The sequence below is a fragment of the Trichoplusia ni genome, chromosome 6 (assembly GCF_003590095.1).
Source record: "Trichoplusia ni isolate ovarian cell line Hi5 chromosome 6, tn1, whole genome shotgun sequence".
Lineage (NCBI taxonomy): Eukaryota > Metazoa > Arthropoda > Insecta > Lepidoptera > Noctuidae > Trichoplusia > Trichoplusia ni.
The window spans coordinates 6,845,424-6,862,366 of NC_039483.1; the positions used below are offsets into that span (position 1 = coordinate 6,845,424).

The 16,943-nt window shown below is 35.7% G+C and overlaps 1 protein-coding gene across 1 annotated transcript; it reads right to left on the minus strand.

Moving 5' to 3' along the window:
- Positions 1-4,281: 4,281 nt before the first annotated feature.
- Positions 4,282-9,127, minus strand: LOC113495494 (protein Star-like). The gene is given in 8 exon segments (XM_026874276.1): positions 4,282-4,791; positions 5,575-5,755; positions 5,757-5,827; positions 5,829-5,927; positions 6,726-6,847; positions 6,850-6,918; positions 7,799-8,069; positions 8,861-9,127. Coding segments are annotated over 8 exon segments (954 nt in total). The 5' UTR covers positions 8,873-9,127; the 3' UTR covers positions 4,282-4,662.
- Between the last annotated feature and the right edge of the window lie 7,816 nt (positions 9,128-16,943).

The window sequence follows — 16,943 nt, forward strand, 5'->3', positions numbered from 1 at the left end:
TTTCGTTTTGTTTCATTTGTTCTTGGTGTCTCCGTAGCCGAGTGTGAAAGTTGTAATACGTTACGAAGCAAAATGACTGCATTCAAGGAATCGTGATCACTAACCGTTGACATAACCATCCTATAGGTAGGACTATTCTCAATATCAACTGAACGATGCTCGAAAATCGTTTAGCGGAGTATCATATCATACGAAATTTGTTTAGACGTGATGACGTCACACTGTGTCTGCTTTGTAACATCAAGTTATTGGGTGTGTGCGTAGGATCAAATATGAATGCAAGGTATCTATCGAGACTTAATACTTGTCTGGTATTACAAAACTAAGGTAACCGGTAGACGCAAATTTAAAATAGCAGGGATTTGATATCATATAAAATTCCTGAACTATTTATTTTAAGTAAGCACTCTCCAGATTATTTCAATTACATGGAATTGAGATAACTGAGTACGAGTTTTGTAATACAACTAATGAAATTAGTTTGTTGATATGTTTTATTGTAAAGTTAATCAATATTTATTAATATTGACATTGACCTCTGTCTGTATTCGTTCGCTTGTTTTTATAATTATCCTAAGATGCTCACTTTACATTCCTTATTTAGTTCTTATAATTTATATAAAACTTTATATTTGTTTTAAAATCTTGCTTCAAAATATACTACCTATCACATTAACTGCCGTATCCAAAGCTAGAGCTCAGTTAGTATTAGATTAGTACGATCATTTAATATTAAAGCTATCACTTATCACCAGATTATTACGGGCTGTTGGACAATACGAGGTAATCTTGCAGACATTATATCAGTGGGCTCACCACCAGCTATTAAAGTAATATACGCCGCTCAGCGCGTCTTTCACAATGTCACTTGAACAGCAGCGTACAGTTCCCAACATAAATTAAAGTTAATTGCTCCGAATAAAAAAACACAATAAGAACGTAGCAAAACGACGGAACTGAATAATATCGGCAGTGTCACGCTTCAGGTCGTAGTGTACCCGGCGTCATAGAATATTTTTATACTCGCTTCGAATTAGCAGGAGTAGTGTCAAACGTTAGTATTACTGTGTGTCGATAAGTAAGTGTTACGTTAATAATAATATATTGTATTATAGTTCGTACGTGCTTGTCTGAACGTAGCTCGGTTTGTAACATGTTACAGAATGGTACGTTGCGAGCAAAACATGAAGAAATTGAATACAAGTAGGATACCGCGAGTTATATATCAGTCATTTGTACTTAACATTTGTTAATTCTTGTTGTTTATATGTATCGTAATTTTCCAAGTTTCTAAGCACTGTGTTATCTATGCATTTAATTCATTCAGTTTTTACTTGTGTTGTGCTAAGGCAGCTAAATATTCTTTAAACAATGATTATTGACAAACACATGGTTTTATCGCAATAAGAGTTAATGTTACTTTATAAAAAAAATAGTTTATTATATTTGTATTTAATTATCAAGTTGTGTATAATGCGTATGATCAAAAATATTAATCGCAATTGGGACCAAAGCATCAAAATTTAATTTAACCGGACTAGTGAGGGCATTATTGCGATTCATGTAGTTTGGTTTAGTCCTGTGAAAAAGCAAAACAAAACATTACAAATGAAAACATACTGGCAAAGATATTACATAGAAAGGCGTCTATTACTACATTATTGAGCTAGCAATGTAATGGGCCTATATCAATATTTTTAGAGTGCTTCTGTAATTTTGGTGCGTTGTTTAATTAAGTTTTTCCATATTATTGTATTATAGTTGTTTCCGAACGACTGAGGCATCACGGATTACAGAGGTGCGAAAATGTTGAGATCAGATTTTTCTTTATATTTAATATCGACGATTCATTTAGTTGTTTTTGTGGTTTAATAGTAATCGTTATATTAATGGTTCGGCGACGCATGGTTGCTGTTTGAAAATAATAGTTAATGAAATTAATCTTGTGATGTCATCAATCTGGTGGACATAATATGTAAATATAAATATCTACATTATTTTCAGAGTTCTTCCACTGGTTTCAAAATTATGGATAAATGAAGCAATAATTATTGTATAAAACTCATTTGTTCGTAATTTATCGATAGTAACGAATTTTATTAGTTTTAATGGTATATTAATTTAGAATGTTTACTGTAACAATGTATAATTATGTGTTGAGTGTCATTACTACGATTATTCGCACAATTATCATGATAATTAAATATTTTATTTTAGTGTAATAATATAATTATTATTGAAAAGTTTATTTTATTAGTAACCCACTTGCGTGGCTGGCGGGCTTCATGAACCACGAACAAGCCCGCTTCTGTAATATTTGTTGAGCTCTTTGGGTTGTTGGCTCGAGTTGGCGGCGCGTGTCACGGCACGAAATAGAAATAACAAAGATTTGTATGAATAAAATGTATTAAATAAAACTTATATATTACAAAAGTAATGTATTTACTTTGATCGATTACCTTTTCAGTGTCACCAAATTCATCTGAACAAACAATATTCAATCCGTAGCTTTCGGGAGTATCAGAAATCAAACAACAAAATAATTAAAGCCATTAAATTTTATTCGTGAAAATTGAGCGCATTTAAACTAAGTCTAAACAAAAATATACTTAAATTAACTATGAACGCTAAAATTATTACAAATTGTTGAAAAATTCACTTAATTTCAGATGTAATTCATTGAAATGACGTTAAATTATTATTGAGATTAAAAAAAAATATTCGATATTATTCAGTCTTATTAATAATTAAATTAAAAATTAAATTAAATAGAAACATATGGAATGACTCATTAATCATTACCGTAAATTAGAAATTAATATCATTTATAAAAGGCAGCAACTGAAAATCCCAATGACTTAAAAACAGAATTCGAAGAGCTTATCATAACGGACATTATTACATCAATATTCGATAAATACATTAACCAAGTATTGTTATAAAAATATATCAACATCATCGGATGTTATTGAAATAATTTAGATCAACTAAGAGGTACTTCAACGGCTAATACAAAATGGCAGTAAAAAACCAGACATAAAACGCTCAGATTTTGTGTGAATGACCTTTTGATTTATTCATTGAGTAAATTGTAAATAACATTAATATAATTCGTTGTCAGGTTATATTTAATCACTAAGGTGACTATAATAATATACTTTTCGTATACAAATACGTAAGGTAGCCCATAGACTGCGTGAGCGACTGACCGCTCAAAATTTAAAACCCGCAGTCAAACTGCAACAAGTAGTCCACTTGCGTTGATTTGTCACGGCCTCAATAAAACTTACTGAATGAATAAACCAAGGGGCGAATTATTTAATAGTAACTATCTAAGTCGCGGTGTGGTGCGCTCTACAACAACCATACCCTTACAAACCTTGTATTTTCACTGAGTTACTTCATAATTGTTACAAGTATATATATATATCACTGGTTCACATTAGCCTGTCGTATAGTTTATTACAGTAATCATTTATCGTTATTTTAATGCAAGCTATTAAATACGATTGTATTATGGCTCTAAGCGCATAGTAATTAGTCTGTTGAGTGGACCACCAATGGAAATTAATATTTCTTTGAGATTCAAAACATTAATATTACATACATGATTAACTTCTGTGCATTTAATTTGTTCTGTCATTTTAGTTCTAGTGACTGTTAGTTGTCTGCCCAACAGCAAAACTGACACAAGATGAAATGATAATCTTCCATTTTGAAAAAAGTGGTGAAAGCAACTTACGAATAAGTTCTAAAAGCATTAACTTCAGCCAGAGCGATTTTAGCTTAAACTAGTTTTCAACTTGTTTCAAAAATACACTATTCATGGTCTGTCGTATCTAGAAATTACAATCTATCAATTTTGTTAAAAACAGTGCAGGATCTAAGGAAACATGAGCAATGAGTGTTGAAATCAACAGTGTTTAAGGCACTTTGATCATATATCTATTAAAACTACGTTACGATCTGGTTCCGTAGCATGCAATTATCATAAATCATCGTATTTTTGAAATAATTGTGTTAATATCAGTAATATTCTGTCTACGGAACCGAAACTGTGTAACAGACTAAATTACATCATAAAACTTTCACATAACATCAGATTATATACTAAACACAAGTATGTTATGACTTGGGTTTGACGAAAGGGCAACCCTTCACATTATTTGTATTCACAATCAATAATAAGTTGAGTAATTAAATTAATAATTTAATTGTATTAAAATCACTTAACATTATTACTTAATTAAATCACATATTAAATTAATATTCAAAGTACGGCATTCACTGAGAATTGATAAAATTAATATAAAATTATTATTAAAGATGGATCGGACTGTTTGTTTGTTATATTTTGTGCTCGATCTAACCTAGCGGCAGATGGCGTTAGTTGTCTTTGAACATGTACAAAAAGAAAATTTGAAAACATGACAATACGACTTTACAACACCAAAATTCTATTAAACATTTTTTGTTAAAACAATACGTATTAAACCACGATATCTAGAATTTGTTTTTTTTTTAACCAAACAAAATAATGTATTTACCATTAAATCGACAGGTACACAATTCTACCACGTATGTTTTTCAAGTGGCAGCATTGGGCTCCCGAAGCTCCGCTAGCGCCACTCACCTCGCGTTTCGCCGGCCGCTGACAGTCGCTCACAGGTCGTCCTTGAGCGCGTACATGACGCTGCTCTCGAACGTGCCGGCCACTGTATAGTTCTTAGACATGAGGAAGTTGGTTGTCTCGTTGCGGATCGTATCGTTGTTGAATTGGACTTCGATCACCTGGATTTTGACAGAAAAATAAGTAAAAAAGAGTAGAAATTAATTATTTCGGAACTGCAGTGTTTTTTGGTCCTCAGGCAACACCGTGAACACCACTTCGCCTTGTTTTCGTAAGGTCGATATCTAAAATACTAAATTTTGATTTTATTTAAGGTTACTTTTAAACTGGAAACGGGTTGTAGATAATGGGGTCCAAGATTTTATGTAATTTCTTTTGAAATGGACTACGGCTTTGACATTTCGCTTATATATTGTTTGTTTGTCGGACCTAAACATAATGCTGACGTTTGAACTATGACTGGAACAAACTCAGGGCTCGCAGTCATTTTTGAAGACCAAACAATTTAAAAATGCGAGTATGAATGTATAAAGTAATGCACAGTATTTCTTCGCAATTTTCTTTTGAGAATAGTACCAGATCGATCTGAGCAACTCTGTGCCAGCAAGCGCACAGCGTCAGCATCAGCATCAGCTCATAAAGTTCAACAATTTTTTAGGGTGTCTCACAACCCGACACACAAACAACCACCAGTGGCATTATCAAGAGGATGGGAAAAAACGCGGAAAGTTGGTTGTATATGACACGAGAAATGTACTTTAATTGTGAAGTGCATGCGTTAAGTCTATTTTCATGTCAATTTTTTAGTATAAGAGTGAGGATATTTTTGTGAGAAATTACAATTTTTAAATATGAGAGGCGGCAAGGCAGGGTTAATATGCGAAGTTTTTTTTTAAAATGGGGCTTTTATATCGTTTAGGATATGTTTGTCAGTGGTTTGTCACCTGCAGATGCACGCGCGGGTCGTCGTAGGGCAGGTGCGTGAGCGCGGGCAGCGCGTTGCGGCCGCCCAGCAGCACGTACTGCGCGGCGGGCGCGTCGGCCGCCAGCAGCACGGTGAGCAGCGGCAGGCACAGCACGCGCGCGCGGAAGGCGGCGGCGCCGGGCCACGCCACTCGCGCGGGTGCGGCGCGGGCTGAGGCAGGCGTGCAGCGCGCGCGCGCGCCCCCGCAGCGCCAGGAAGTCGCGCGCCGCCGCCGCGCACCAGCACGCCGCGCCACTGCCGCGCCGCCTCCAGGTACGACGACGTGGCCGAGCGCCCGCCGCACGGGACGAACTCCACGAACGTGCCGTTGTACTACACACCGACAACACCACTATGTTAACTTTACATTCACTATGTACCCACAACGCTGAGGAGCTGGCTACGCTTAACGCGGTTGGTCCCTTGATGGGTGACCATCTTTGTCATAACCAGTTCCTCCGTGTTTCAGAAGGCCCTATAAATTATGGGTCCCGGCTGTTGTTATTCCTACATCTTTGACCGTCCGTACAGGTAGTCAGATCTTGAAAGTCTGACAACCAGTCTAACCAAGGGGTATCATGTTACCCAGGTAACTGAGTTGAGGAAGTGAACTCCTATCACTCCTTGTAAAACACGATACTTAGCTGAATCCGGTTTAGACTGGAAACCGACCCCAACATAGTTGGGAAAAGGCTAGGCGATGATGACTACCCACGACGCTATCCGCAGATTACAAAACTGATATAGATACTTAACAAATACTACATAATCATACGAAAAAAAAAAATATCGCCTAAGAACGGTCATTTAGTAACAACAAATAAACTATAAAAAAGTCATGGGAAGCCATTTCTTCCTTGAATGTAATTCATCTCTTTGCTACAAATATACGATACAGTCTGGTCCAAGTGTGCAATCAGTGATTCCCTTTTCAGTAGCGGTAAGTAAATTTTGTATAGGTACAATGGGCAGCGTTGCCAGACGTCCCGATTTTGGCGGGACGTTCCGATTTTTAAATCAAATTTTACATAAATTTTGCGGTTATGTGAAAAAGTGACAATACAAAAGTTTTAGATCTTTTTATTACCTATAACTTTGCCTGCCTGGTCTACTATAGTGAATAGCACTCACAATCTCGCCATAGAGGCTGTCCATGAGCAGCACTTGCGGCGAGGCGGCGGGCGGCGGCGCGGGCGCGAGCGCGGCGTGCGGCGGCGCCAGGTGCAGCTGCTGCACGAAGGCCACCAGCGCGCCGAGCCCTGCGCGATGCTGGCCAGCTCGTAGTCGCGGGACATGTTCGCGCGGAACTTCTGGGCGCCCAGTGCTGTAACACATTATTACATTATGCGTTGGGTAAGTATAGTTACCGGTAAGGATCTTGAGCGCTCGGCGGAAGATTGGGATCGCTTAGCGCAAATAAAACGCCAATCAATTTGTGCCGTACTCATCGTATTGAGGTGCATGCAACTGCACCAAAGAACGAATCCCTCATGACGGCTCTGACGCGATGCGCTGCGGGACAATCACTGCTCTTGAGTCCGCCCCGCGCCTAACTTCATACCGCAAAAGGGATACAAAAATCACCTCTGCCCAGGTGAAGGTCAGCGCTCAACATCTGTACCGGTAACTACATTACAACGTAAGTATATGTATATCCCACCAATATCATAAATGTAAAAATCATCATCGGGAAAAAGGCTAGGCCGATGATGATGATCATAAATGTAAAAAAGGAGAGCCAAGTTCAATACAAATATTATACTTGGCTGTAGGCTTCGCCGAAAAAAGAATGGAGATCTAATGAGCGATGAAAACAAAAAACCTGAGTATTCGTAAGTAGTCAAAATTACTTTAAATTAACTTACATACTTTAGTTTACTTTACTTTAACAGTGCGACTATGTGCGCTTTAACAGTGCGACTATGTGCGGTTTGATTCTAACCCAGGACAAATGTTTGTGATATGTCTGATGAAAAAACTAGACAAGTCAAGTATAATCTTCTTTAAGGAATTTTATTATTCTTAATTAAAAACTGAAATGAAAGCATTTTTTAAACCTCTCCGGTAGTAAGGAATTGAATCCTTGTGTAGCAGGGGTTTCACAACACGTTCAAGCCACATGCACAAAGACAACCAACCACTCAGCTATCCGTGTGGTCAAAGTCACTTGGTATAAGTAATAACTAAAGCTTATGTTTACTTACCAACAGTATCCATGTAAATAAGCAGCATAGTCATAACAGTCACGAAAGTCAAGACAAACAGCATCGCCGGCAGCAGTCTGCGGTACAGATCATTAGGAGAAGTCTTTGTAAACATTGGTATTGACAGCCTCGGCGCCACTCCGGAGGGTGGTACTGCTGGCAATGGGACCGCTGTGCTTGTTTTGTCCACCACTGGTATTGGTGCTGTGTCTTTTGGCTTGTCTGCATTTTCTGCAGGTTGCTCTTCCGGTAGTGGGTTTTCTTGAATTTTCTGTGCAAATAGAAATGTTTCTTGTGCAATTGTATATTTAATATTGTATTTGATTGGGAGTTATATTAAATAAGGAAGAGTTTCAAGGGGTAAATGATAAAAGTGTTATATAGCGGTGTACATTTGCCCACATAGAAACTGTGTAAATACAATTATTTTACATTAAGCTTAAGAAGCTTGTTATAATTATTTTATTATGTCTCATATACAGCAATACTTTGGAATATACCTAATATTTTAAACTTTAAAGTGCATAGTCCCAAGTTGTAGTTTTGAATTTTTTTTTAATGAAATTTATTTGATGGAATTAACAAGAAATATTAAAACTTGATAGATACTAACAAAAATCATAGATTCTTAGTACTATACTAAACACTAACCCTTCGTAGACTATGCATTGTTTAATTTGATAATGCGATAAAAAACACCATAATTTTTCTATAGTATGTTACAAGCGTAATTTATAGCAAAAAGATTATTTTTTTATTGATTACATGAGTAAAATATACTTAAAATTTCATGTTATACGCCAAAATGAATACCTACATGACACAGACAAGACAGGTGCTGTTTTTTTTTTTATAGTCTAACGCGTTAACAGCTGCAGAAAGGTTGAATGCATAGCCATAGTGAACAAACGCAATGTGTGTTCATTTCAAACGTCAAGTCAATCGAGAAGATTATTAGAATTCAAGCTAAGTGAAATTGGAACAAATGATACGAAATAACCATAAAACTTTAGCCTAGGGTATTTATTTACTTTGAACGAGTATAATATTGTTAAACCTCACCTTTTCGGCCATAGTAACTTTTGTGTTGTTCACGCACAATAAACACACATTCACGTGTTCACATATATATCTTTCCTTATATTATAAAACAAACATTTTAGAAACTCAACTATACAACTTATACTTATCGATAACGTGAATTACACTGAATTATTTGAAAATAAAATAAAAATATATGTCAAGAAGCGTGAGTCACTGACCGCATAAGTAGCGACCACTTTTAACTTTTGTTTCTACCACAATGTTACGCACTTTCTACTACAGACTACTAAATTAGTAGATCAGCGTAACAATCGCATTCTCAATGAATGCGATTGTTACGCTGATCTACTAAATACTATAATAAATAAAATTAGTTATAAATTCTAAATTAAGGCTTTAATAGTTAAATTAATGTTGACCTTAGTCAAAGGTTAAGTTATATATATTATAGTAACCTATTCATAACATATAGAAGGAATTTTAAATAAATAACATAATATTTAGTTTAGGAAAAGGTCTTTATTGTCAAAGTTTATATTAAATTACACAATATTAACAGCAATATTATAGTCAATAATAATAGTATGTAACGTTGAGTTCTCAAATTCGAATGTGACTGATGTGGTTCATAGATATGTACAAGGAAGGTACCTGAAAGAAGCTTTACAATTATTACTTTTGCACCAAAACTGTGCAATCTGTGAAAGTTAAACAAACTTATAATATTAAAATTTGTAAGTTACGACACAGTTTTACATTGTCGACTTTATATTCTAAATGTATTATTAAATTTATTGTCACATTACAATATGAATTTTCATTAAAATTTTGATGAATATTTTTTTCCATTTGTGTGGAAACAATATAAAAATTAACAATAGAAAAATAATTTGTATCGTACATTTTTTAAGCCAACTTAATGTATGTATATGTATACATGTAACAAAAAATATGCTCCATTCCTTATCCCAATGGTACGAAGATGTATGTTAAAATAGAGCTAGGGTGTTATTTTTGAATAGGTACTAAATATTCATGCCCTTCGTTGATATAAACTAAAGTTAGGTGTGTTGACCAGCTAGCACCACTAGCATACGAGGAACAGTAAAACATATAACTTCATTTGACATAAAATAATAGTAAAGCGATAAGAATGAATGAATTCTTCCAATTCCAGATAGAGTGTTTCTTCAAAATGTATGATAGGCAGATATGTTTATTTTTGATTTTTATTTTGGCTGAAAGAAATGAGAAACGCTACAGAAAGCTGTAGATATATCCGTGATTTGACATTATCTCAATTATAAAGAGATTATTTATACGTCCTAAATTCTATCATCAAAAGAGTTTTAGATTAATATACACACAACGTAGCAGGCTTTTATATTTAATTGCACTGTATAAATTTGTATAAGTTTATCTATAATTTTACAATAATTAACCATCAATAAAACTCTTACGTTTAACAAAAAATTGTGCATCAACATCTACAACTACATAGTGTAAAACGATTTAAATTACTTACTAGGTTCTTTTCTATCTAATATACAATACGAGTAAAAGGTAAATAAAATAGTCATAACTGTATTAAAATAATATACCATGAGAAATAGGTATTATAATATAGAGAACAGCAGTGAAAAAGCCAACATGTTTGTATGTGACGTAACAAGTTGCCTCTGAGGCTAAAACACTTTATTATATTATATAAGGACTTTATTGCATTGGTAACATAAAAGTTTTAAATTCTACCAAGGTCTTTTATTTTTTTATGGTAACATTTAAACATATCAACAATAATTATTGTTGACATGTTTTGACATGAATTATTCATATCTTGCAACAATAACAACGGTCTGCAAAAAAATCCTGTAAAAAATGATAACTAAATCTTATTATTACTTGATATTTTCATTCGTCTTGTACCGATTATTTCATTGGTATTGGTTCACAAGCTACATAAAAGCTCTCTAATAATACCATCTTGAAATGCGACGCAATCCCTGTCGATTTTTGATGAATATTTTTTATCTTGTCACGAAATCACAAAGGTTACCGCGTCTCGTAGATCTTACTGGCACAGCTACAGTAAAATGTTCTGTCAAATGGAAAATAATATCTATACATATTCTGTTTGGCAATGCAGTTGTAACATAGGTTTAACAATTAAGTATACAGAAGATATATAACCCTTGCGGCAATGAGTGCTGGTAACTTAAGTAGACCAAGTCTAGGTTTAAAATTATTATTTAGTAGCGATAGCTCGAAGAAGAGATAGCTCTGATATCTTTACAAGCTCTACATAGCTACATAAAGGGCTAACAATAAGATACGTGAAAAATAGAATTTAGGTGTTAGCATTGGATTTGGAAATAAATATAATTAAAAAAAAACGCACTTATTAATAAATGTAGCAGAATCTGTCATTAATATTGGTGTCAAAATGTTATTGCAAAATTTTTGCACAATATGTTCTAGCAAAACGAGGTGAATAGAGTTTCAAGAATTAAATAGAAAATAGTGTTTTTATTTTGTGAACTGCTCGAGAATATTCATATGATCTTAATATTTTGCCTTGTTAAACGTCCAAATCCTAACAAAAACTGACTCTATCCATCACAAAAATACCTATATTCACCCCGTTGGCCGTTTTGCCAATAGTTAAAGTCTTGTGTCAAGCAAGTTCTATTTTTTTATTAAAAGGTATACAGCAGATACCACCCTGTTACTGCTTTACCTACTGCATGGATACTTATAAAACAAAACATAAGTATTAGAATTTGAAAAAGTATTACATTATTTGAAAAAGCGACTGGGCCGCGATTCTGCTATTTATTCGTACATTGACCGATTTATGAATTTGAAAGTATTCCTATTCTCTTAACCCTTGGCCAAGACAATTTGACCGTGAGTGTTCCCCTCCGTACTGAAATTCGGAAAGATGCTTAGAATTTCGAAAAGTGCCAATTTAATCCAATTTCCATGAATTCATCGGCCATTGTTAGTCGCAGAATTGGGGCCCTGATGGTTAAACGAAGATTATTGTCTCCGACGTCTTCGTGTACAATTGTGGGCTTTGGTAAGCGGGTTTTAATAAAACTCACAAATTAAAGTATTTATATGTTATCTGTAGTGCACAAGTGTGATCCAGGCTTGGCCGCAATCTTATTATTTAGACGAGATTATTGTCCTTCGTTATTCAATCAGAACCATTAGGTACTCTACTTACGCATTACATCATGTAAACAGCCCAAAAAGTTATTTACTATTAATTTATTGTCGAATAATAAAATCCACTTGGAAAGCTAATGAATTTAAAATCATTTTCATACATTATACTAAAATTATTATTATTATAGAAGATATTTTATTGTCCGACATTCCAAATTTTCAAAATCTCTAAAGAATTATTCACGCTAAATATTTGTTTTTATTTAATATATATAAAATGGCTTAGTCTATTTGTTATTGTCAAGCACACGACATTATAATCATAATATTATATAATAATATACTTAAAAATAAACGTTTCTAAAGAATAATTGTAGATGTAATCTTTTATTGTCAATGTTTTCAATTTATATGGAAACCATTTACTTATGGTTATTCATTTGAATTCAAAATTGTCGCATAAACCAGGTTTAAAATTCAGTAAATATGGAATATACCTATATTAGTTATATATTTATAGTATCTCGTTACCTATGGTCAATAGTCGTCATTCAGTAATTATTTAAAGTTACCAAATTTAAGAATTTTGAATATGTTCGAGTAAATCGAATTCACAGTTATTACCACGAAGGTGAGTGTTCGATGCCAACTGTGATAATACATACTTTATATTAACGATAGTTGTAGTGAGAAAATGTTTGAAGCATGTCTGTTTAGTATTCCGAGAAAGAAGAATCACATTTTATTACATTGAGAAAGTATTTTATCCTCTTACATTAAAATGCTATACGATTCGTAAAAAATGGTTTCCACTAAGGATAAACCCAAATTACGATTAATATTTAAGTACATAGGCCGACATGATACCTTGAACGGACTTAAAGAGTTCAAAGTTAGGGGTTCTTACTTATAAGGGCTACTAGAGATATCGTCAAAATCCTAATTTGTAAAAATGCACTTGCGCGCTCCACATTTGATATGAAATTGATATTATGTACGTAGATTGACATTATTTACCCATTTTCTTTATAAATATCTGTACAAACTGGCGAATTCCATACTCTTAACATTCTAAATTCGTCCAACAATATCACAATCTTTACTCGGAAAAATCGACGCGAATTTGTTAGAGGTAAAAAATTATCACTTTCATTTAAAAACAAAACACCGATACCGTTGAACGAACGTGTACATTAGTTTTGAATTTGTATCAACTATTTTGTATACATAATATATAGGTGATATAAGCCAATGTACAATGTACATAATTTTCTTTAACTATAAAACAACTTACTATAATAGGTTGTATAATGTAGTTTTATTAGTTTAACAATGTAAAAATGTAAATTAATGTGTATATTATTTGCGTATCCTACTTTATTGTCACATTTGAATACAGATTCAAAATTATTGTCTACTTCATCGTCAATATAGATAACAAACTACCATTACGGTCCATATTCAAAATTATTGTCTTCAAATTGTTTGCAGACTTTGTAAAACTAGGCTAACATTAGATGTGTATTTGAAGTATAAAAACAGTAGTAAAGTTGTAAAAAAATGTAAGAAAAATATGTTCGCGTCGATGTGTGAGTAGGTGCGGGACACCGTGTGAGTGGGACATTAGCTGCGAGCGAGCGCGGCCAGGGCCAGCGCGGCGGCCAGCGGGCCCGCGGCGGGGCCGCGCGGGGCCCCGGCGCGCGGGCCCGGGGCCCCGGCGCGCGGGCCCGGGGCCCCGGCGGGCGGCACGGCGCGCCCGCGTCCAGCACGTGGATCTTCCAGCCCAGGTTGTTGTGCGTGTAGCACTGCAAGACAAACACGCTCGTTAGCGGGGGGAACCCTCATGGACCCCACTCCACGGGGGAGGATATGGGGAGTGTCAGACTCTTACTGACTAAACCTGTACCGCTGTATCTGTCATCGATGTTTTTGTGTCGGTGGATGGCAATGCGTTGAAATCCTTCATTCACCGACCGCTGGCTTCCACCGGCCAGTAGTGCGGGCCAGAGGGTCATTTCTCGTGTTGTATGAAGAGGGAAGTGTACCTGGTAGTAGAGTAGGTCCGGCGTCTCGTGGCCACGGTCCAGTTGAGGACGGCGGGCTCTCCGTCGTGGCACTCCAGCTGCAGCGTCTTCATGTAGTCCTCGAACGTCTCGGAGGCGGCCGCCTGGTCGATCGTCTTGTGCGTCCACTCGCAGTAGCGGCCCACTGCAATGTTCATAGTCATCCAAGCCCGTAGTCATTAAAACGAGTGTCGCATAACAAAATTATACATGTGACACAACGTTTAGCCAAATAGATATCCATCATCGGCCTAGCCTTTTCCCAACTATGTTGGGGTCGGCTTCCAGTCTAACCGGATTCACCTAAGTATCAGTGTTTTACAAAGAGCGACTGCCTATCTGATCTCCTCAACCTGGTTACCTGGGCAGCACGATACACCTTGGTCAGACTGGTTGTCAGAATTTTCAAACTTCTGACTGAATACAAGTAACGACTGTAAAAGATGTAGGAATAACAGCCGGGACCCACAAGTTAACGTGCCTTCCGAAACACGGAGAAACTCGTTATGACGAAGATGGTCTAAGGACCAACCAAGGACTCATCTAAGGACCAACCGCGTCAAGCGTAGCTTAACCTGTGATCGATTCACTTATGCGGTTATAGTTTAGCCACGAGCTCCTCCTACAGATATCTGCTGTGGTGTAAGAAGGATGCGTACGCATAAACCTCTGGTCTACACGGTGATTTTTTAGTCGTCTTACAAAAGCAGCCTAGTTCATGTATCCGACGTAAAATACCCCCAGGCGCGATTTTTCTTTTTATCATCAGCTAAGATAATAAGTAAAATTAAACAAGAGAAATCTGAAATATACTCTTGAAAATGATAAACGCCGCCGCCCGCGCCCCTCACCATTATTACAAGGGTTGGACCGCGCTCGCAACAGAGCTGTGTTTCTAAAAAACTACGAATTGCATCATCATATTGAATAAAAATATCATAAACATGTTCTAGTCATTGGATACATGAACTGGGCTGCTTTTGTAAGACGACTAAGAAATCACGGTGTATAAGAACCTAGTAATACATGAAAGTAAGCGTATCTTACCGGCGGTAGGATAGGGATAGGTACCCCTCGTTATCATACGCTACCCCGGCGAACACGCGTTGCTTCCTCTGGTCTTCCTCCTTCTTCTGCCCGAAGCCACCCTCCGAGGAGTCGCTGATGTAGAACGGGTGGAATCTGAAAATACAGTCGACAGTGTGTCGGTATTATCATCTTATAATACAAAGTCTAAGTCAAAGTATGGGAAATGTTAGGGAAATAGAAATATATAAAATTATGTTTCCCACATTTTAAGCTTAGGGCCACTTGCAGGAACACTTTAAAGCGAGATTTACTGGATCAAAAATCTTGTTTTAGGTCAAAATCTGATTGACGTCTTCCTCATTACAGATATAGCTTTAGAACCTCGATTTAAAGTGACTTCCTCGATTTAAACCGGCGTGTAGTTCTATTCTAGTATTTTAATAATGACAGATGATCTGAAATTATTATAAATTAGATATATTAATAATTTCGTGAAGGGGTACGGTAGACTCGATCGAAACCTTAAGAGAGCAAAAGAGCAAAATCTAGCGTTAGTAAAATCGAGATTTTAGAGAATTTGCTGCAAGCCGACCTTAGTCAGTCTTTCTTTTTACGATTATGTTTACTCTTTTGTGACATACTTGGCTGGGTTGGTCCTGTCGTCTCCACCTTCCACCAAGAAGGTGTAAGTCTTGCCTCTCTCCACGTAAATCTCAGGAATCAGCAGTTTTAATGTTCCCTTGGGATCATTTTCGATTAATAGCAGCAAACCTACGGGCAACAGCGTACATAATTATATTGGAAAAACAAAAAGAGATGGTGGAATGAGCTCTAATGTTACACCCAAAATAAACCCCTGTTAGTCATAGACCAAGATAAATCGAAGAAGGGAAGTTCCTTGTCCAGCGTTAAGACACTAACGGCAACATTTACTAATTAGTAATGGTAAAGTATAACCTCTTTCATCAGTCTTAAGATTATAACTGGCTACTTTGATTCTTTATTAATGAGGGAATAAATTAATGTATTATTAATATTAATACAGAGCTAAAATTAGAGCTTCAGAGCCTCGAATCTTGTTTTGAAAGTCAATGATTACTGTTTTCCTACTTTCGACATCTTTAATATCTTTAGTGACGGACGGAGACATCAGTTATGTTATTTCAACCGTGTGAGGCAACGGATGTTGACGATATTATGAAGCAATTTAATCATATGATGTCATAATTGATTTGAATTAGCATCTAAGAAAATAAATTATGTAATTAAGATTTTTACTATATTAAAAAATGTATTACAAACGCCTAGATGGGAAAAAAATAATGCTTGCCAACGTTTTATTCTAGAGCATGAGGATTTAGTTAAAATTATTAATGACCTACCCTTTTTGCTATCTTGAGTGCAGCTTTAGATTGATTCAGCTTCTCATTGGACAGTCCACATAATCTTGTGTCGTCCTAATAGTTTGGGACGAATAACAATTTTGGATTTCGTAGTGCTAAGTCTTGATCTAAATTAGTACATGTTATACATGTACATCGACTCCAACATAAAATCGTAGTAGCACACCTAAACCTAAATATTTTATAGGGTTTATTGAGAAGCCGGGAGCAAAATCTTCCAATAAATATGTTGGTGGGATGGACGAATCAAATATGGAGCAAGCTTTGTGACACTCAAGGATATGAAACGAAGGCATCCATTTTTCTCACTGAGCTGGTGAAGAATTTCAGTTCGAAAAAGTTGAAAGTTTATTACTTTTAGTGGATTTTGTCAGGAATTTTGAAAGTAAAACTTTGTTTTAAAGAGCGCAGTAGACTAATAAACTGTTTTACTGA